The following is a 20,272-nucleotide window of genomic DNA, read 5'->3' as shown; positions in this document are numbered from 1 at the left end:
TGGGATTCTCCAGGCAAGAACACTGGAGTGGGTTGCCAGTTCCTTCTCCAGTGTGTGAAAGTGAAGTCGCTCAGTCGTGTCCGACTCTGCGACCCCACGGACTGCAGCCTACCAGGCTCCTCCATCCATGGGATTTTCTAGGCAATAGTACTGGAGTGGCTTGCCATTGCCTTAATTGCAAAATTTTAACTTTTTTCTGTTTTAAAAGTTTCAGCTACAAGTCTGCCTTGGGAATATTGCAAGTTTGGTTCCAGATTATCACAATAGAGACTAATTTATGCCCCTTTGTTTTTTAAGCCACTTGGACAGTTTCTTAAATTATAAATTTCTTTGCTTCCCTAAAAAAATATACTAAATGAATATACTAAGAATATACTCTGATGACTTGGAATTACAAGTATCTGTGTGTGCACGCCTGCACACACACATGCACAAGTGTTTCAGGTGCTTGGTGCCTATCTGCAGTCCACGAGTAGACTGAGTATATGCAACATCCTCATTACAACAAATATCGAGAGGGGCAGTATCTCACCAAAAAAGAGTGCTTTTTCTCTGGAAGGAATAAATTCATAACTAGGATTCTGGAGATACTAGATCTCAATGCTAAAATACTCAATAGTAAAATCTGTCTGGTTCCTACATTCTATACAGCAAGTGACCAGGAGTTTTGTAGAGGAAGGAGTTTTCCTTACATTTTACCAAATGTATTTAGGTTATGAATTCAAGCAGCAAAACATATCTGTTTCTAGAAGATAAAAGTATACATGAAACTGGCACATAACCCCCCCTAAAGTATATACTGAAAGACTACAACACAGTACAGGATAGTAGTGTAAATAGTTTATTTGCTCATATGCCATGAAAAGACCAGAAAAGTAACATGAACTGCTTTTATAAAACATTTCTAATATTGCTAAGAAGCAGGCCCATTAAGAGACAAACAGAAAAGGACATGCCAATATTATTGTCTATTTGTAGATTAATAAATAGCCCATTTTAACATATGTTCATCAGTATTGAGCTTTGGAAAACTGCTTTGTGGTAAAGGACCAACTATTTGTGTTAAATCTCATGGTCAAATCCCTCTTTTCAAAATGAAATGTTGAATGATTCAGACACAATCTTGGCATGTTCTTTTTTAAAGTACACATTATGAAAATGTGCTAGCAGGTGGCAGTTGAATCTTTTTGTAAATAGATACGCTAAAGTGAAATGTGGTAACTGATCCCTAAACTGTCCTTGAAGTTAAATATATATATTAAAAAAAAACCTATAAGTTAAAATAACATTCAGATTGTATAGCATAGGCTGATGCATTTTTAAACAATATTTACAATATTACCCAGAGGCTTAGGTGGGAATTAAAGAGAAGTGTAAAAACCATAAAAAACTGCACCGATTTTATAGCAAAATATCTGTACATTTAAAAAGAGATATATAACTACACATTATCCAAGGGAAATGGGACCTTCACCAAGGAGTTCACATGAGCACAACATAAAATAAATTCAGTGGTTAAATACTATACAATAAACTTTACAATTAATATATTGATGTACCAATAAGGTAAGCCAGAAGCAGAATGTGTGTGACGAAAATTACAAATTAGCTTCAGTCCAGTTTCTGACTTTGGATCAAGTGCCCTGCCAGAGATGAAGGAACAACAGTGGCTTTGTTGGCCATTTAGTCCCATTACATATCATTTAAGCTTAATACCAATGTAATTCAGCAATTTAATTGCAACTCCCCACAAGGTAGTCTGGGAAGTACAAGAATTTCTTAGCTCTGATGTATGATGCCAAATATATCTAATCACATCTACAAAAAGGAGGGGGGAAGCCTGCGATTGTCAGAGTGATAAGGCCAGGTTACTAACACTACTCTGCTAGCGGAAGTAATCTTGAATACTTATTCATAGAGTTAGTGAACTTCTCCCTGGCTAGCAAGGCACTGATTTCTATTCTCAGGATTGACCCATAATGGTCCTCAGAAATCCTAATACTGATTACTGAGATGTTAATTTTAGTGGTAATTAATAAACATTTGTATTTTTAAAAAGCTGCCTCTAGCTGAAGAACACAGTACTTCTAATAAGTGTTGTACAACATCTGTATGCCACTGTATGGTCTCATTCATACCAGTGAATATCTCATGAGGCATTGTGCCCCAGCACAGAAGCAGAATGTGAAATAAGCTGACTGACTTCTGTGCCACTGCAGTTACATCCTATTTGTACTTGGCTGGGGCTTGGGTATAGACAAAAGGAGTTTATCACATGACTTTTTCCTTCTTCCATGCTGCAAGCCCTTAAAAATACAAAGTTGACAGGTATGGCTAAAACAAAATTAACTTCTTAAAAAACAGCAAAGGAAGCCCACAGCAGATGCAGTCCATGTTATTTACAACTTATCAGGAAACCATGGTGGGCCATCATGGGACAATGACGATGGCAGGTAATGAATGTAATATGAAATTTATATTTTGGTTAAAAAATAACATACTGGTGTAAAAAGATACTAATCAAATCAAATCCTATTGCTTTGATTAATCTGAGCAGGTACTTCCACTTTTAGGCACTTGTTAACAAAGGTTGAAAGCAGAGCCCATCATTTAAAAATTCCTTTGTGTTTGCTAAATCTGAGCCCTTAGAATATTTTATCTATGTTCAAGGCTGCAGTTAAATGGTAGCACAGAAAGTTCACATGGACATCTTCATTCACACACCCTCTATTCACACAAGCAGGTCTCTGGTTCACATGGTCATTTCGGCACCATTAACAGAACGCAAGTTCTGGTCATCAAAGCGCCGCCTAACACTTCTCCTCACCGCATCGGCTCGTCTGTATGGTTGGTTTCTAAGATCTGTAAAGAGGAGAGCACCAATGAGAGAAGTGCAATCTATAATATCGTGTCTAAGCAAGACAAAGGCCAGCTGGCAGCCAATCAAAGCAGCTTGTGTAGAAGAGTCAGCTAATGGGCCCTTCAAACTGAGAATTTGAGCCCAAAACGTGTACTTTTGCCCTCGATATTTACAATCAAGCAAAACAGCATGTAATACTGGTGTGATTCTGGCTCTTTTATTAATACAAGTAGAGTGCTTCTGTCACTGGCCAGAGAGTCTAGCCGATGTAATTTTGAAATGTTTCTTCCATTGGGAAGTAGCTATTACTTAGTAGTCAGTTTTCTTTCTGAAAACGTGTATACCAACAATTGCAGTGAATTTTAAACTGCAAGACAAAACACAGTCTTCTATCTGAGATTTTAATTAAGGAAGGAGCTTACACTTAGTCTGCAGACACTGCTTCCATTATTCCATTAAAATGAGCTGAGGTCAGTTTATTTCGTGAATCAAATATCATAATCAACCACCGAACAAAAGCAATCACTAAATCAAAATAACATTCCATTCCTGAACATTCTTTCCTGCCACGCAAGATGGTGTTTTTCATCAGAGGAGGAAGGTCATATGGGCCCTCTTGGATTCTCCAGTTTGTACTGCCAGTAAATGGCAGGATGCCTAACAACAAAATGCTTGAATGAATCAACCACTGCACATCAGTTCAAGCAGGTTGAAGGGATGAGTGAGATGCACAAGAGGGATTTTAGTAAGCACTCTTAGTATGAAGGCATGCTTTCTTGAATAAGGCAGGTAGCCTCCATTTAATGGAGTCAGGACACACTGAAAGGAAAAAGCAGGCTTCAGACCATTTCCCCTTGTTCTGTTTAATTAGTATGTATGTCCCTTTCATCAACTTAGTATTGTTGATTTCTGTTTAGAAAAAAATACTACCTTTAGAAAGGGAAACAATAGGATTAAAACATTTCATCTTTATCCCTTCACTGCTCAGATTGAAAATGGATGAGCCACAGCTGGTCAACAGGATGTTTGGCCCATGCCATAAATTTTTAAATACATTTTCCTAGAAATTTAAACTGGGAATTAACCTGAAAACCAAGGTTTCTTGACTTCTCTTGGAAAACTGGTTTTGGGCCCATTTAATTCTCACATGGCAAAATAAGCCAGAGGTGAGTGAGTGAGTGCTCAGCTCAGTTCAGCACTGTTCCACCCCATAAGCTCCTGACTCACTGGAATTTGTGACCTTGTCCTACTCCTAAACAAGAATGGTTTTACATGCCTAATAACGTTCTCGAGCCTTTGCTTCCTCACTCAGAGTGGTAATGGAGGTCACAATTCCATTTCTGGCTCAGGATATGCAGTGACCAGCAGTTTCATGGTTCCTGAGTCCTCAGAGCAACTAGTTCTAAAAACCCTAATCCTCCTTCAAAGACTATAAATCATGTTCCCTGGCCAGGACTTGCTCTCAATTTCTTTGGGTCAAAATGGGGTTCACCGAGTAACTTAAAGGCCAAGAAGGGGTTAAGGGAAGGACAGCCTCACACCCAAAGTAAGTATAACCATCAAATACCCTTACCCAAGCCATCACACTTGAGAACATGGAAGCAGATCAAAAAGTCCAACAGAGAGGCTTAGCCTCACATCGTTGAAATGTGAGGAACAAAGACTTCTCCCTGGTCAGACTCTCACCAGTATTACCCTCAGCCAGAGATTGAAATCATTGATCTGCATACAGAGAGAGGAGGAAGCTAAGTAAAAAGTGATGCTTGCCAGCTCTGTGTATCCTCCACCACCGGTGTGCTAGAAGAAATCCTTACCCTCGAGTGAACATTTGGAAATTTAGTGATATTATTCTTCTTTAAAGCTAAACAGAAAAAAAAAACAGAAACACAAAATGATGGTTAAGTAAAAATGGGATGAAAATGGAAAGCAATTCAACTTTGTGAATAACATTCCCGGGCATGTTAGCCAACAGAAGAAGAAAGGAAGCCACACTACAAGAGGTGTTAGAGAAAACAAGGGAAGGGTGAGCATGTCTTCCCACCCAGCTCTCTGACCACCCAGATCCAAGCTGCTTTGAAGTTTGGCTCCAGAAAAACAGTCCGGCAGCAAAGCTGGCAATAAACCTTAGTCAAGTAGATGACAGTCTCTAGCCTTGTTAATAAGTACTGGTGGGTAAGCACACTGCAGAACAGGCAACAACATACCACATTCTTCATTATCTTCAGACACAGAGGAGCGTACATAACAAGTGCAATTCAGAACCGAGAATGCCACAAACTAAACATGTAACCAGTTCCATGTCAATCTCAGCATAGCAGTCAAACAGTGGCTATTTCATATACTCAAAGTATGTGTTTCCTTTGTCACTTTTCTAATCAACAGAGAAGTCCGTTCCTTATTCAGCCTCAGAAACTAAGCCCAGGCAGTTATTTCTTGGGAAAGTTTGATCATGTTTTTCTTTTATTTTCAAGAACAGTAGCATTTGCCAATAAAAGATATGCTATTAATATTTAGCCACCACCTTGACCAAAGAAGCAGATCCAGATATGAGCTCATCACAGTAGTAATGCCCTGGGTTTGACATGGAACAGAGCCACCAGTGAATAAGCATGAATGAGAAGACAATGGGGGCTCCCAAGCCTTTATATTCATTGCTTAGTTCACAGCCTTGCTCCAACAGGGAACTGCTGACAGCTGAAACTTGGTCATGACACTCAGAAGGAAAAGAAGTGAATATAAAGCTATGGATTGCCTATATCAGCTTATACAGGCCTCTAGATCTAAAGAGCTCCCTGAGTTTAGCATGTACCATGAGCTCCATCACACTGTGGATGATGGCTACGAACTACTTAAGGCAGTTGAGTCAACTTACAGCTGTGTGTACTTCACAGCTCCTTCTGTAAATCATTTTGCATCTGTAGAGCACTTTGTATTCCTGAGAGCTTGTATAGCAGTTCATTTTACTATCAAAGCAAGCTGAGCACAAAACGGTCAGTTTAATACCGATATAAATTTATTCCAACAGTAAGTGCTCAATAAACGGTAGGCACGAGTAATTATTGGTGACTGTCATTTTGTGTTGAAAGATACTAGCCTCAAAATCTTAAAAGCAACCTAGTTCATCCGCACCGTGACTCTCAAAGAAGTGTTCCATTTACCATTTTCTGAAAATTTCTATATGTAATGGTATTAATTCAACTGGCATACACCATCCCAGCCATGTGGGTTCGGGATGTATTAAAAATGCTAGTGAGTCAGCAATGGTGACTGAAATGAGAAACCATGCAGCATGAAGACAACATAAAATACAATACAATGGAGATGGCAGTTCCATGCTAGACTTGGGTAGCCCTGACACACAAACAGAGGGTCGTTAGAGGTCAAAAAACCCATAGCAACCTTTTAAGAGCATCAGGTGAGAAAAAGTAATAATTTAGTAATGGTATTCCTCAGTGAGAACAGGTTCGCAGAAAAATCGAGAGCCACGCTTGGCGGTGCGAGCAGTAAAGGGCACAGTCTTCAGCACTGCATTGAAATAACAGTCAAACAAGACAAACAGAAGAGAGTAAGAAGCCACAATCTACTGCATTAGTACATGGTTAGTGCTTTGTTAATCATACCTCGGGGAGGGGAGCAGGAAACGGGGAAGGCAATATATAATATATACCCAGGTGAGTTCAAAAAGCCTAGAAGAGTTACTCAATCTTTACTCAATCTGGGGCAGGGTTGAGTAGATCATGGAAAATAGCCCAAGCAGGAAAAAAAAAAAAAAACTGCTCCATAAACATATTTATTTACCTCCTATGGTAGATGAGGTCAGGCAAATAGAAACTGTACATTTCATGAGCCAGTGTTGCTAAGCGGGAGAAGAGGCTGATGGAAACGGAGCTCTGAGTTCTTAATGTGCCATGGCTGGATGCTCCTCTGCCTACAAGTCAACCTCATTGTGGCCTTGAAGCTACAACAGTGCTTACCCAGGGAAATCTGTTCTGGTCTTGCTCAGAGCGGAGCTTCTCGCTCCATGCACCAGAGGCAAGGAGAGATGCTAACCAAGGAAGCTTTATCTTGGAGCTTTACCAGCCACTGCAGGGTGAACACAGACACTGGCAGGCACAAAGGTACAGAACACGTGTGCACCCTGCAGACATTGGCACTCTCATCAGCCACTTACCTATTCCACTTCTCACACTGGTTTACTCTGGACAAGTAATTATTTATTGACTTCCTTTTTTAGTGATTCATTCTCCTGGTTTATTTCTTTGGGTCTGAGCTGATTAAAAACTCCTGACTTGGCCATTTTGTAATCCCTATTTTCAATGCTGACTAAGCTATTAACAAGAAATGAGAAATCAAAAGTCTTGGAGAGTTATATTTTTTATAAAAATTAGGACAATTAAGGAAATATGAATAGTGATTGGCTTTTTTTTTTTTTATTTTTAAGGAACTCTGCATTTCAGAGGTATGTGATAATGGCCATGTGGGTATTCTTGTTTTACTAAACAGACCTATCTTTCAAAGATTATATGGAAATACTTCCAAATGAAATTGCATGTCTTGGATTTGCTTCAGAATAACCCCAAGGGAACAGGTTGAAGCAGATATGTAACAAAATTGGCCATGAGCTGGAAACTACTGACTGGTAATGGGTACTAGTCTCTATTCTTCTACATCCTTTCCTCTACACTCTTGTGTAACATTTCCTACCAAAAAGTGTTAAGTATCTTGGAAGCTGAGAAACTTTAGGCAACAAACATGAAAAGGCAGTCACTTGTAGCCATGTGCCCAAATGACTGCCCCCATCATTAATAGGGAATGCAGAAACTCTGAAGAGTTGGTTTGAGCAGAAAGCATTAGGCTACAACTTAATCAGACAAGAACCAAGCTGGGTTAGGCACGGATTTCTAGCTGAGAGAATGACCATTCCTCAACCCTCTGGGCTTTTGACCTGTTGGTCCATCCTCATGAAAGCACTGATTTCCGAGCATCTTCATTTACTTTGAAAAAGTGAAAAGGCTTTCAAAGAGCATGTTGAAAAAACATGCATTTACTGTGGTTAGTACAGTATGGGTCCTGTCCATAAGTAGGCAGATGGGTAGAAGTGGCCATGAGTGAGAAAATGGAGCATGGTGACAAATCTAAGACAACAGAACATCATTAGAAGCAGGAGCCCCAGTGAATGATATTCAGGGTTCCAATGATATTGAGATACTGATTTTTCAGAGAGAATGTTGGAGTTCTTTAACAGGAGTATACAGGTTACTATAAACATACTTCAAACACTAGCATGGAGTTTCTCTGTAATTCTGCATCTGTATAAAATCAACTGAAGGACTTATAAACCCTGGACAAAAGCAGTAGCAAAATCTGTAAATGGTCCAGAAACAGTAAGGCCAGTGGGATCTCCATGGGCCACAATGAGGAAGTAGCTTTTACCTGTGATAATATCTTCAATGGCACCATCTTTTCCTTCGTATACATGTCTATTATCTTTAACTTGCCGCCTTCTTAATTCGGCAATTAATTCTTGCTGCTGCCTCTTTGATTTGTGGGAAGGAGACTGAGAAGAAAAAAGAATGGCAGAGATTAATGAGACCAACACCCACTGGAGGTCTGAGAAAATCCAAAATGGGTCTGAGCATTTTGTGACTAACAAGCCGCCTCAGTCTGAAACACAGACAGACAGCACCATCCCAACACACTGCTCAGCAGAAGAAAACTTAGGTAGTTTCTGGGTACAAAAACTTTTTCACAAAGAACACACAAAACTGGTGGCCATAGGAAGGCCGGATCCCATGGCAACAAAAGGCAGCTAGTAATAGCCACTGACTTGTTACACTTCAGTGCAGAGGATCATGATGAAAAATACTATGACCTGCCAGCCTTCATCATGATCTTCACCTATGTCGTTTCCCTCCATAGAATGCTCTCTCCCATTCCTCCTTATGAAGCCCTCCCCCTATCAAGGCCAGCACCAATGGTGACCCTGTGAAGCCTTCCCCTTCCTGGACACTTCACTGTTCAGTCAGCAGGTTACCTGGGATGGTCTCTCTGTACCTCCAACCAAGACTTAACTTACCTATCTCTATAAACTTGGAAATGCTATACAAACATGCTCTCAGCCTCATTCCAGTGATGGCTGAACAAGTAATGAGTGAACAAGCATCCATCCACCAAGTTTCCAAGCCCAGGAAGGAAGTGAAGCATGCTGTCCCAGCCTGGCTCTCTGGCCCTCTTGCCCGCGTGCCTCCATGGAGCCATCAGGACCCCGCTCACACGAGGACTATGGCTGGAGCCTGGCACATCTCACCTTTGGGTCCTGCTGCTCCAGCAGAGCTTCCTGCTCCAGGAGTTTCTCCATGAGTGCTTGTTCCTGCTTTTTCCTCAGCTCATTTTCCTCTTCTGCTTGCTGGGTGAAATCAAAAGAAACAGAAGATTATGTTGCTGGAAACGCCAGCAGTCAAGATTTTTAAAAAGTCCTTCTGAGAGGCTCCTTAGTTAGCCAGGAATTAGAGTGAAGGGAAGGTTTAGAAGCTCTACACTTTATTCCTACATATGACTCCGGGGTTTTGCTGTCAGTCTATATCACACCTCTTCAAAACTCATAGTTGAGTTTTGTGTTCACCTTTTTCAGAACATTCCTTTCCTGATGGTCCTCTCCCTACTCAGGCCGCTTCCTAGTCTTTCTCACAGATGTGTGGGGACTTCCCCTCCCTACAGTTTCTCTGAAAGGAAGGTCTCAGATTCCTCTCCTTCCGCCCATTCTTAGGGGAAAACCTCCAGCCCTGGCTGGCCTCCTGTTTCCCCAGGGGCCTCACCCGAGTGACACTCTTGGACTTCCTCCTCACTCCTTTCCAAGGGAGGCAGCGGCAAGGTTGACAGATTAGGGACAAGAAATCTAACAGGTCGACCTCAGTTCAGTCCTCTGAGCATCCTCTTTTTGGACTCCAGCCTCCCTCACCTACCTCTAATAGTCTAGCTGTGCAGTGATAAATCATCTAATTCAGGGCTGAAGTGTAAGCTCACAGAGGCATATCCTAGCCTCCAAACTAGCTTTTAGCAGTAATAAACTTTACATTTTCATCTTTGTTGCTTTTGTCTCAAGTTTCACTTCGGTTCTCATTTAGGAAGAGAAAACATCCTAAAATGCTAACATCTGCCCACCAAGTCCCTCGGTCAGTGTCAGGCCAGGCAGTTATTATCTATGAAATGTGTTAGGGCAAGTAGAACATCTGGTCGCATCCCTGCCTGACAAGTGCCTCACGGAGCCAGTGAACAGGACCCTGGGGAGAAATGATAACATGGAAGGAACATGCTAAGAAGCTCTGACCTGTGACACCCCACAGACCACCAAGGGTGGCACCTCTTCTCTTCCTCCAGAATTAGAGACCAACCAGGGCCTCTTCCCAGCTTGTATTATACATTTGTAAACAGCATATATTTTCTCTTTAGACCTTAGACTTACAATTTCTTATGTGAAGGAACATGGTCCCAGCTCATAACCAGAGCTGGCTCAAGCCATCTCTGCATGCAAGCCAGGGAGCTGCAGAGCACCTCGGTCGGCAGGCCCAGCGCCCAGCACTTCTCACTGCTCACAGCCCCTGGGATCACACACATGGACCTGGAGCTGTGCCTATGCTCACCCTCACATAAGCAAGGGGCATGCCTTCCTTCTGCTGGTCATTACCACTACACTAAGCCATGCTGAGAGAAGAGGGCTGAATAGTGGGAACCTCGTGGGTTTCAGTGAAAAGGTCCAGGGATGGTTCTCCAAAGCCATCGGGATGGTGAAGTGACTCACTGTTTCCAATCACATTTTTCAGAAATGTCCACACCCCTGTTGCATCCCTCCTTGCTCCACCATCACGCTTCTCCCTCTTCCCCCAACATCACCCCGGTGAACATGCAGGTAAGCCTGGAGAGTAGCGATTGCACTGTCTTCCTGAGCACTTGCATGTGTGCTCAGTCATGTATGACCCTTTGAGACTCCAGGGGCTGTAGCCCACCAGGTTCCTCTGTCCATGAGATTCTCCAAGCAAGAATACTGGACTGGGTTGCCATTTCCCCCTCAGGGGATCTTCTCTGCCCAGGGATCTAACCTGCGTCTCTCCTGTACCTCCTGCATTGGCAGGTGGACTCTTTACCATTACTCCATCTGGAAAGCTGAGCACTGAACTCTCATAATGCTCTCCTTGGCTTCCTTTCTCATTGGACACAGATCTGAGTTTTTCTGACACAGATCTGAGTCATGCGCTTTTTCAAAACCATGGACTCAGGGTATATGGGTCCCAGGGTATGTCACAGAGGGCCTCCCATTTAAAGGAAGGGCCATTACGGGTCCAGATAAGGAAACAGGGAACAACTATCCTTCCAAGAGCCACCTTTCAGTCAACACTTAGGGAAGTGCTGGTCCAGACACCCGCAATCGTGGGCAGGCCCAGCACAAGCAGGCTGTCCCTGACCTTGGCTATGATGCTGAGGCTCACTCCTCCTACCCCTGACCTGCTCCACAACTCCACAGGAGGCCTGGGTTTCTCAGTCCTTTGACCTGCCTGCAAGGGTGACAGTTGACGCAGCAGGATGAACAGAGAGCATGACAGTCTGAGGGCCTAAGCAGCAGGGCCAGAAACCGCATCTCGTCCTCCCCACCCAGATCTGCCGCCTGAAGGCTCTGGGGAGGCCCCTGCAGAGCTCTCGAGACTGCAATGCAGCTCCAGGAAGGCACCTGCTCAAGAAATAACGCCAGGGGAGGCTTGACAGACACCTGTTTACCTTATAGGCTTTCACAAACCGGACAAAGACGGGGAAGAAGACAGATGGGGGTGTTGTCTTGGGGTTTTCTCCAAAATACTTCACCACGTCATCAAAGGCATCCTGTGAAAAAGTGAATTTCTCTTAAATGTCATTTTTTTCAGCATTTGAACTTGGGAAAGAGCTGCACGGGCCCCTGCAACTCTCTGGCCTCTGCTCTCCCTCACCTCCCACGATTCTCCACAGCCTGTGTTTCCTCCCAACACCTGGTCAAAGGCAACCCAAAGAGGCAAGAGTGCTGCACAGCAACCTGTCCCTGGGACCTCCTGCCACTCGACACACACACACACACACACACACACACACAAATGAGGAGCTTCTCCTTTCAAGAGTGTCCTCAGGCCATGGGAGGACTCCTTAAAGTTGACCAAGTCAGAAGTGACCTTAAAAACTGGTCAGACTCCAGCTCACTGCTTCCACGCTCCTTCCAGGGGTCCCACAACAGGGACGCTCATGTCTTTGCCCGGATCCTCCTGGGACACAAGGCAGCCCCTCACACGAGAGCCAGCCCAACACGTCTGCTTCCCGGGTTCCCTTGACACAGCCTTCCCCTTCCGTAATGGTGTACAGTCCATTCTGGCTGCTTCTCAAGTATGTAACTTGACCCCCAGTGTGGCGAAAGATTTCAAGGTCAAGTCCCACAGAAACCCAACACACTGAGAACACAGCTCTGCCGAACACAGTCCAGACATGCGTTGGTTGAGGTGAATTGAATACAGGACTCATGGTAAAGGGAGCCTAGGAATGGAAGGGAACGGGGGTGGGCCTCAAGAAAAAAGGGTGAAGACCTCAAATTAGAAGAGGACAATGAGCAGGACAGGGACATCAGGTACAAATGCAGAAAGATCCTGTCCCTGCTTAGCACAGTTACATAGGGTATCTATCCTCAGCAGACAGAGGGGAATTTACCCCCCAGTCAGGACAGGACCCCAGGTGGCTTTACAAAATCCAATTCCTTCTTCTTCATGGAGGTCGGGGACACAGACACTGACCTGGGCAATCTTGGCATCGTCCTGTAGCTTCTTCAGCTTCCCCTCGTTGTTGAAGATAAACTCCTTCAACAGCGTGTTGTGGTCGTGCATGGTGTACTCCCTCTTAGTCAAGTCCATGCCCCTCTGCAGCTCCTTGACGTCCAGTAAAACATTCTCAAGGGACACTGAAGTAAAGAAAGTAGGGACACTGAAAGTAGAGTCAAGGTCACGGGGAAAGGTCAAAGCCACGATGAGTTCTCACTGGGAAGTCAACTTCTCAGTGGGCTACCAGGGTTATGCAAGAGCCTAACAGGAAAGGGAAAGGTCAAAGCCACGGTGAGTTCTCACTGGGAAGCCAACTTCTCAGTGGGCTACCAGGGTTATGCAAGAGCCTGGAATCTGGTTTCCAGTCTTCAGTGAAGAAATGCTTCAACAGGAGTAATTTACTAAGCGCTCACCATCAAGATTGCAGTAAATCCCTTACATGTGCTAATTCATTTGCACCATTTGCCCACGTCGCTGACGAGGAAAAGCAGCACGAAGAAGTTACGTGGGCTTCCTTGGGCTTCCTTAGGTCACAAGCTACGAGGTGGCAGAGATGGAATGTGGATAACAAACATGGACCCCAAATCCTGTGTTTGTTTCCAACTATCCCACTCCTCTTACTGGACATGATAACCTATTGCTTAGCCTATAGGCTCAGAGGTCCCTTAACTGACAGGCCCAAGAGCTTATCCTCTAACGCGTTGAACGCCTCTGCATTTCTAGGACTCTCCAGCAGGGGGCAGCATTTCACCTACTGAATTTCAGTTGTCCTGACCACCGGCACCCAAAGCAACCTGGAACAGCTTCTTTTCGCTAAACAACCCTTCCGTGCTTCAGAAGAGATTATGCGCAGGAATCTTTCCATCTGCAGTGTAGGCATCCTCCCAGAGTGGGTTCACCCCTGCAGCCTCCTGCAGGAGGTCTGAGCCCCACCCCCGGCTCCCCACTCCCTGACTCGGCTCTGCACAGGGAGGAATTATAGAACAATGTAGCATGTTTTTCCCTAGCTAGCCCCACAGTATGTTATTCATCTCTGACTCCTCAGTGCTTAGGCCAGTGCCAAGTACAAAGCAGGAACTCAAAAAGGTTTACTGGCTAAAGGAAGGAGTGAATGAATAAACAAGGGTGGGGTAGACTCTATGTCACACATCAACCTTAAAAACGCATTCCAGCATACATTAGGTGCAGACAAGTACTGTTTGATTCCATTATATATGAAATATCTAGAATAGTCAAATTCATAGAGTCAGAAAAGTACATTAGTAGAGGCCAGGGGTTGGGGGTGGGGTGGGGAGGGGACAAAGGATGGACAGTTAGTGTTTAATGGGGACAGAGATTCAGTTTAGGAAAGTGAAAAATTCAGGAGATGGATCATGGTGAGAGCTGCACAACACAGTGAATGTCCTTACACATTCACACCGAACAGTGCCCCTGGACTGCACGGGTGAACATAGTTAAGTGGTATTTTTCATATTACATGACTTCTACCACAGAAAAAAATAATAAAGAAATCCACATGGGCCCCCGCGTGAGAACACAAAAAACAAGTCTGTCAGAGAGCACCCTCAATCTCCCCAATCTCCTCCACTGGGGTTTTTGAAATAACACTTTAGGGGAATCTTCTTTGGGCCAAAATGAGCTATGGGAAATTTTTAAACTTGTTTTTTCTTAATTAGAAATGTGATGCTAAAACCCCTTAATTTAGACAAAGGGAAACTTGAAAGAAAATCACTCCACCAGAAGATAAATGCATATGAGAAGATAACCACCCGAGTTCAAGTTCCTTTTGTTTTGAAATTATTATTATTTATTTATTGGTGCACTAATTTCTCTTGTTGCGGAGCACAGGCTCAGTAGTATTGTGCCGTGGCTTGTGGGATCTTCCTGGACCAGAGATCAAACCCATGTCTTATGCATTTGCAGGCAGCTTCTTAAAACCACCAGACCACCGGGGGGAGTTCCTCGAGTTCTATCACTTTCTAGCCATGTATCCTTGGGCAAGGCCTTTAATCTATAAAAAATGTCAAGTTTTCTCATTTGAAACATAAAGATACTATTACCTAGTACAGAACCACAATCTCAGGGTCACTGGTGATTTATACAAGAAAATTCCCAACTGTCACAGCAAAGTAACAATGAGTATTACTGATAATTCAGGCTAAACACAAATGTTTAGAACTGCCACACCTGAGCAAGTTCAGTTCAGTTCAGTCGCTCAGTCGTGTCCGACTCTTTGCGACCCGATGGCACAAAATCTAATTAAAGAATTTGTTGGGGGGGGGGTGAATCTTAGATTCTCATTCTCTTATTTCAAATGACAGCAACAGGGAGGGACTTCCCTGGTGGTCCAGTGGTTAAGACTCCGTGCTTCCAGTGCAGAGGGGCACAGGTTTGATCCCTAGTCGGGTAACTAAGATCCCACATGCTGAGAGGCATGGCCAAAAAGTGAAAAAAAGAAAATGACAGCAACAGAATAAAAAGGGCAACAGATGGAAGAGGGAAGTCACACGAGCCCCACAGACCCGGATCTTTATAAAGAGGACACTAAGGTCACCTTCATGTCCCTGTTACTGATCCCAGGAATGGGCAGCACCGTAGCCAATGTGCTTCAGCTCAGAGCCTCTGAGATTTGAGCCTCACTTTCACAGAAGGGTTCTGAGGAGTGCTATTTACACAGGGAATGGTTCCATGACTCAAGGCATTTTTAACAGTAATGTTAAAAGCTGAAATTGAGTACCTGCAGCAGCTTTCTCCACATAATGAAGCTCATTATAAAAGAGGGACACTTGTTGATATTTTTCTTTTACAACATTGGATATATAGTGCAAAAGCGTTTGCTTTCGGTCCGTTGACTTTGTATCTAAGAGCTGAAAACCAGAGGGGACACGGGTTAGAGTAAAGATGACGTTCTCCCACTCGAATAAACACCTGCACACAGCAGCCCCAGGGGAGACGGAAAACACCCCCGCAGGAGAGCCAGCGTGGTTCTCACGTGAACCAGCTCATGGATTAGCAAGTGACAAGAGGACTTCCTGACCAGCGGATACACCCAACTTCAGAGACGACTCTAAGCATGAGAGCCATGCAGTTTCTCTCCTCACAGGAACTCCTCGTCCCTGTCCGCTCCACCGCCTCCCCGCCGCTTACAAGCAGCGAGACTCCAGGCTCAGTGCTCCCCAAGTGAAGGCCAGAGTGGGACCGAGGCTGGAACTGGCAGGTGAGCACAGGTGCGCCCCGGCAGGCAGAGGTCCTTCCCCCACAGTCCTCACATCCCACTCGGCTGCTTTTATTTCCCAACCCAAAGCAGATGTGCGATGGCCTCCTAGGGGCCAGAACTGAGACTTAATACACACGCCCTATCAAATAACCGCGCAGCCGCGGGCCAGAGACTCCACCCACTGCCCCGGAGGCTCCTGGGAAATCATGGTATCCCAAACAGCCCGGGGGACAGGACTCCACAGGGCATTTTCTCTAGTGCTATTCACACAAGTCAGGTGAATGAAAAGCAGAGCACCCTTCTCCATCCAAGAAGGGGGAAAAAAACATTTTTTTTTTTAGACAACATTGAAAAATAAAAATAAGACGCTCTAAAGAATTTCCTAATTCCATTCAACCTCTGTTAATACCTGACATACTTCCATTTGATTTCTTCTTCCATATTTTACTTAGTTAAAAATTGAATTGTATAGACAACTTATACCCTTTCTTTCCTAAACACCAAATTATCTATTCCTTTGAAAACTCTTCACAAATATTCTAACACTTGAAGGAGAGCTCATTGGATCAACTATTCTTACAGCATATTAAATCATTTCCCCAAATGTCCACTCTTTACATTGTTGCTAATTGCTTGCAATTATAAATAACAGAATCTATACTTCTGAATCCCAAGGAAAGAGTCCTAGAAATGGAAATACTGGGTCACAAAGTATGAGTATTCCTAACATTTGAAATGCCTGCTGCCAAATGGTGTTTCAGAAAATTTGTACCAACTGATCCTCCCACTAGCAGAGAATCTTCATCAAAATATCCCACCCCGCTTCCCAGAGCAGAACCTCTCTGCTCCAGGGTTTAATCTTTGCCAGCTGTTTCATCTCTCATATAACTCTTGTATTTCTTTTAACCCACTCACCAGATCTAAACTCTGAAGTTTAAATCCATAAACTGCTCCTCGTTTACTGCTATTCATATAGTTTCCAAGGGCCAAGATGATCTGTAAAGAACAAGAGAAAAGAGAAGCCCATCAGGACAGCATCTCAGGCATTCCCCAGCCGTGGAATGCAACTGACAAGTCAGCTCTTCCATACGTGCATAATGCATAAAAGGAAAACTTCACTTGCCTCCAGGATTTTCTTGAGTTTTTGGGACGACTTTATAGAGACAGATGCTGCTATAATTGAGTGCAGTTGCTAGATTCCAAGTCAAAGAAAGAAGGGGGGGGGAAAGACACATTAAAAACAGGGAACTCTAACTGAAAACTAAAAATTAACACAGAAGAAAATAGGCCTTCATTTAGAACTTAGAGCCTTAATGTTGAGATTCTATTTTTTCCTAAACATAACACATATAAGTTGTCCTGCTAGGTCTTAAATAACTATTGCATCACATGTAAGCTCTTCTCTAAATAGGAAGCATTATGAGAACTAGCTTATCATAAAATCTGTAAGCAATGAGACGTAAGAGTTAGGAGTCAACAGTGTCTTTCAATAGAATTCAACTCCTTGCCCACCATCTGTAATCATGTAATACAATTCATATTTTTAAATCAATGGAGCTAGCCAAGAACAAGAACAAAACAAAATAGCAAAGAAATACAATCACTGTGCAGAAATTCTCAGAATACATGCTATTATAATCAGCAATTAACAAACATTTATTTAGAAACAGAACTGGGAAAGAACTATTTATGATATTCATAAGCCTCTACCAGGTTAACACAAAGGAATGAGAGATGGTTGGCTATTATTTCTACATCACCACAGTGTATTGTAACAAACTTCCAAGGAAGAAGACTCCCATGGCAAATTTAATGCTTCCAATGAAAGCCAATAAGCCTTTTCACTAAAGATATGAGATCATTTTCAGAAATGAAGTTACATTTTCAGTCTTGCTAACCCAGCCAGAGGACTGGTACTTTGAGGAGGGAACCAAATTTGAGGAAATGATATTCCTTGTTCTCTGTATTGAAGTGTCATTTGAAATCCAAAGGACATTTGCAGACACAGGAAATGGCATTCTCTGGGAAGAACAGCCACGTGGAATAGGGAAAGTCACTGTTTTCAAATTTACTTGGCATACACAGTGAGCAAAAGATGGCAAAAATAAAAATGCCATCTCGAAAGTTCTGGGAAAGCATCCTAGAGTCCATGACATGAAGTGCAATTCTGCAAGAACCATAAAAGAAAACAACAAAAAATTCTATCTCTTTGCACCCCTCCATGCCCTTGCCAGAGCTGGGCCACTCACAGGAGTCAGCATTTGAATGCTTTCAGCGAAGTTCCCGATGAAGGCCATGATGGTCATCTTCTGCATGAGCCTCTCAATTTTACTGAACTGCATCATGAACCGGTCTTCATCTGACAGGTTTTCCAGGGGCTTCCGTTCCCGCTCATAGAGCCGAAGCACTTTTACCTCATTCTCAGTTGGCAAAAACCTCATCAAACATTCTACAAAGTCTACAGGCAAGGTCTTCAAGTCAAATCTGAAGACAAAAGTGGACATGTCAGTGTTAGAGAGAGAACCTCCTCCCCATCTGGTCCAGCTCATGGATGAGCTGATGTCTACAGCAGGCTGATGTCTACAGATGTGAACATGCCCCCTGGAGCTGGCTTCTGACTATGCATCAAGGACCTTCACTGGTCCTTCCTGGAAACCTGGACCACAACTGCCACACTCAGTTTCAGGCTGTTAGTAGCTCTAAGCCTCTGGAAAACACCAGTAAATGACAGTAGGAAAAAGCAGAAATAAGGCTGAACGTCTGGTAGTTACGTGATTCAAGGACATTTTTTAAGCTTGTGAAATACTGCTAATTAAAGAGATACAAATTATATGCACGATTACAGAATATCTGGTGAACTCTGTAAATGATTTCAATTATACCAGCAAGCCTGGGATATTTTTCCTTGTGTTTAGGAAAAATGCATCCAAATGCCTATAATAAATGGATGTTTCCCTTAAATGCATACATCCGTTTAAAGAATACCAGGTCTTTGTAGACATATGCTCAATGTGAATTAAAGAAGTATGTGCTACAACCTCTGTTTTATTCTCTGGACAAACTCTGTTCAGCAAAACAACAGAATTACATTTAATCATGACAAGCAAAATTAATATAGATTAAAAACCATAATGCATATTAGGTTTCAGCACCAGAAATCAGAACAGAATCTCTGATCAAAATTTACAAAATATCAATGACAAATTAGTTCCTAAAACATCTGATAACATCCTTATCATATTTGAAAGTTACCACAAGTGAAAGAGTAGGAAGATTCCTCTCACAGAAGAGTAAATAAAACCAATGCCATCTCTGAAGTTCATGGATTAACAAAAAAAGAACTAAACTTGGTTTAAAATGTTCGGAAAGTGCTAAGGAGCAACAGGAATCACATTCCTATTGTTATGAATTAAAATATGCATCTGTATCCTATTTGCATCTGGCATTGAGTTGAATCATTCCACAAATGCCATCAAATCTGTACTCAGCAAATCTGGATAAAATTCAGATACTCCACAGAAAACTGACATTTTCTCCCTTTTCTTAGCATCTGCAATACTTCTCTCAACTTTCCTTTTATGTAAGTGTTGCTGTAGGCATATGTAAGAGAGCAGACCAAGATAATAAATGATGTCATGATCCAATTGTTGTTCTTCTAAGACAATTACTCATTCTAATACGGCACCCCCATGGGCCATTTCTGGTCCATCTATTTATCCTAAATTTACTAGGATATAATCTTCCCGAATGCCCTGAACTTACACATGAATAGCTTTACAAATCTCTTCAGCAGTCTTTCCAGCTTTCCTTAAAGTGATGGCAAGATTTTTAGCCCTATTTGCTTCTAGCAATGTCACTTTGTTCGATCCTTTCTGCGTTATCTTCTGTTTGCTTGAAGAAAGATCAATGGCAGGACCTTGGGCTTTTGTCTTAAATATTTCCTCAAATTCATCCACATTTAAATCCTGGGGTGGAGAGGGATGAAATAAGCAAATTAGATTATACTTAAAAACAAAGTCAGGAAGCCACAATTTGGATAGTCTCTTAAGCATCAAAAAGGTTACTTTTTCTACCAAGTATAATACTTGTTTTTGGCCACAGTTTAACTCTATTTCACTATTTGGACAACTGATTTCAACCAGTTAATTCAATTGCCTTTCAATTACTGGCCTGTAGGGATGGCCAGGACAGACCAAAGCTATCCACCAAACCAACTAGTGGGGGTGATTATTGAGTCCTTTTATATTTACAGTTCAATAAAAGGTTTTGATGCCCTTTTATAAGTTAAAGGCAGAGATTATGTCAGAGATTGTGTCACTTTTGTCACATACAGTGAATATGTTCAGAACTATTCCATTTTATGTCACTTGT

The 20,272-nt window shown here is 42.7% G+C and overlaps 1 protein-coding gene across 5 annotated transcripts in view; it reads right to left on the bottom strand.

Annotated features, from left to right (window-relative positions):
* Nucleotides 1–825: 825 nt before the first annotated feature.
* Nucleotides 826–20,272, bottom strand: part of FMNL2 (formin like 2) — a 339,988-nt gene continuing 320,541 nt past the window's right edge. For 2 of the 5 annotated variants that reach the window (XM_055398864.2, XM_055398867.2), the window contains exons 17-26: nucleotides 19,664–19,866; nucleotides 18,151–18,385; nucleotides 17,025–17,093; nucleotides 16,817–16,897; nucleotides 15,422–15,551; nucleotides 12,661–12,824; nucleotides 11,630–11,731; nucleotides 9,168–9,266; nucleotides 8,294–8,417; nucleotides 826–2,862 (exon numbers count right to left, since the gene is read on the bottom strand). In XM_055398864.2, the coding sequence (XP_055254839.2) occupies nucleotides 2,753–2,862; nucleotides 8,294–8,417; nucleotides 9,168–9,266; nucleotides 11,630–11,731; nucleotides 12,661–12,824; nucleotides 15,422–15,551; nucleotides 16,817–16,897; nucleotides 17,025–17,093; nucleotides 18,151–18,385; nucleotides 19,664–19,866 (1,317 nt within the window). In that variant the 3' untranslated portion in view covers nucleotides 826–2,752. Of the gene's footprint in view, nucleotides 2,863–4,627; nucleotides 4,722–4,811; nucleotides 6,386–8,293; nucleotides 8,418–9,167; nucleotides 9,267–11,629; nucleotides 11,732–12,660; nucleotides 12,825–15,421; nucleotides 15,552–16,816; nucleotides 16,898–17,024; nucleotides 17,094–18,150; nucleotides 18,386–19,663; nucleotides 19,867–20,272 lie in introns of those variants that run through there. The other 3 variants (XM_055398865.2, XM_055398866.2, XM_088829444.1) reach the window with 3 other exon arrangements.

The sequence above is a fragment of the Moschus berezovskii genome, chromosome 2, assembly GCF_049115385.1.
Source record: "Moschus berezovskii isolate FMDL1 chromosome 2, NW_MosBer_1.0, whole genome shotgun sequence".
NCBI lineage: Eukaryota > Metazoa > Chordata > Mammalia > Artiodactyla > Moschidae > Moschus > Moschus berezovskii.
The sequence above is the reverse complement of the archived record's forward strand: the minus strand, read 5'-3'. Positions and strand labels throughout refer to the sequence as shown.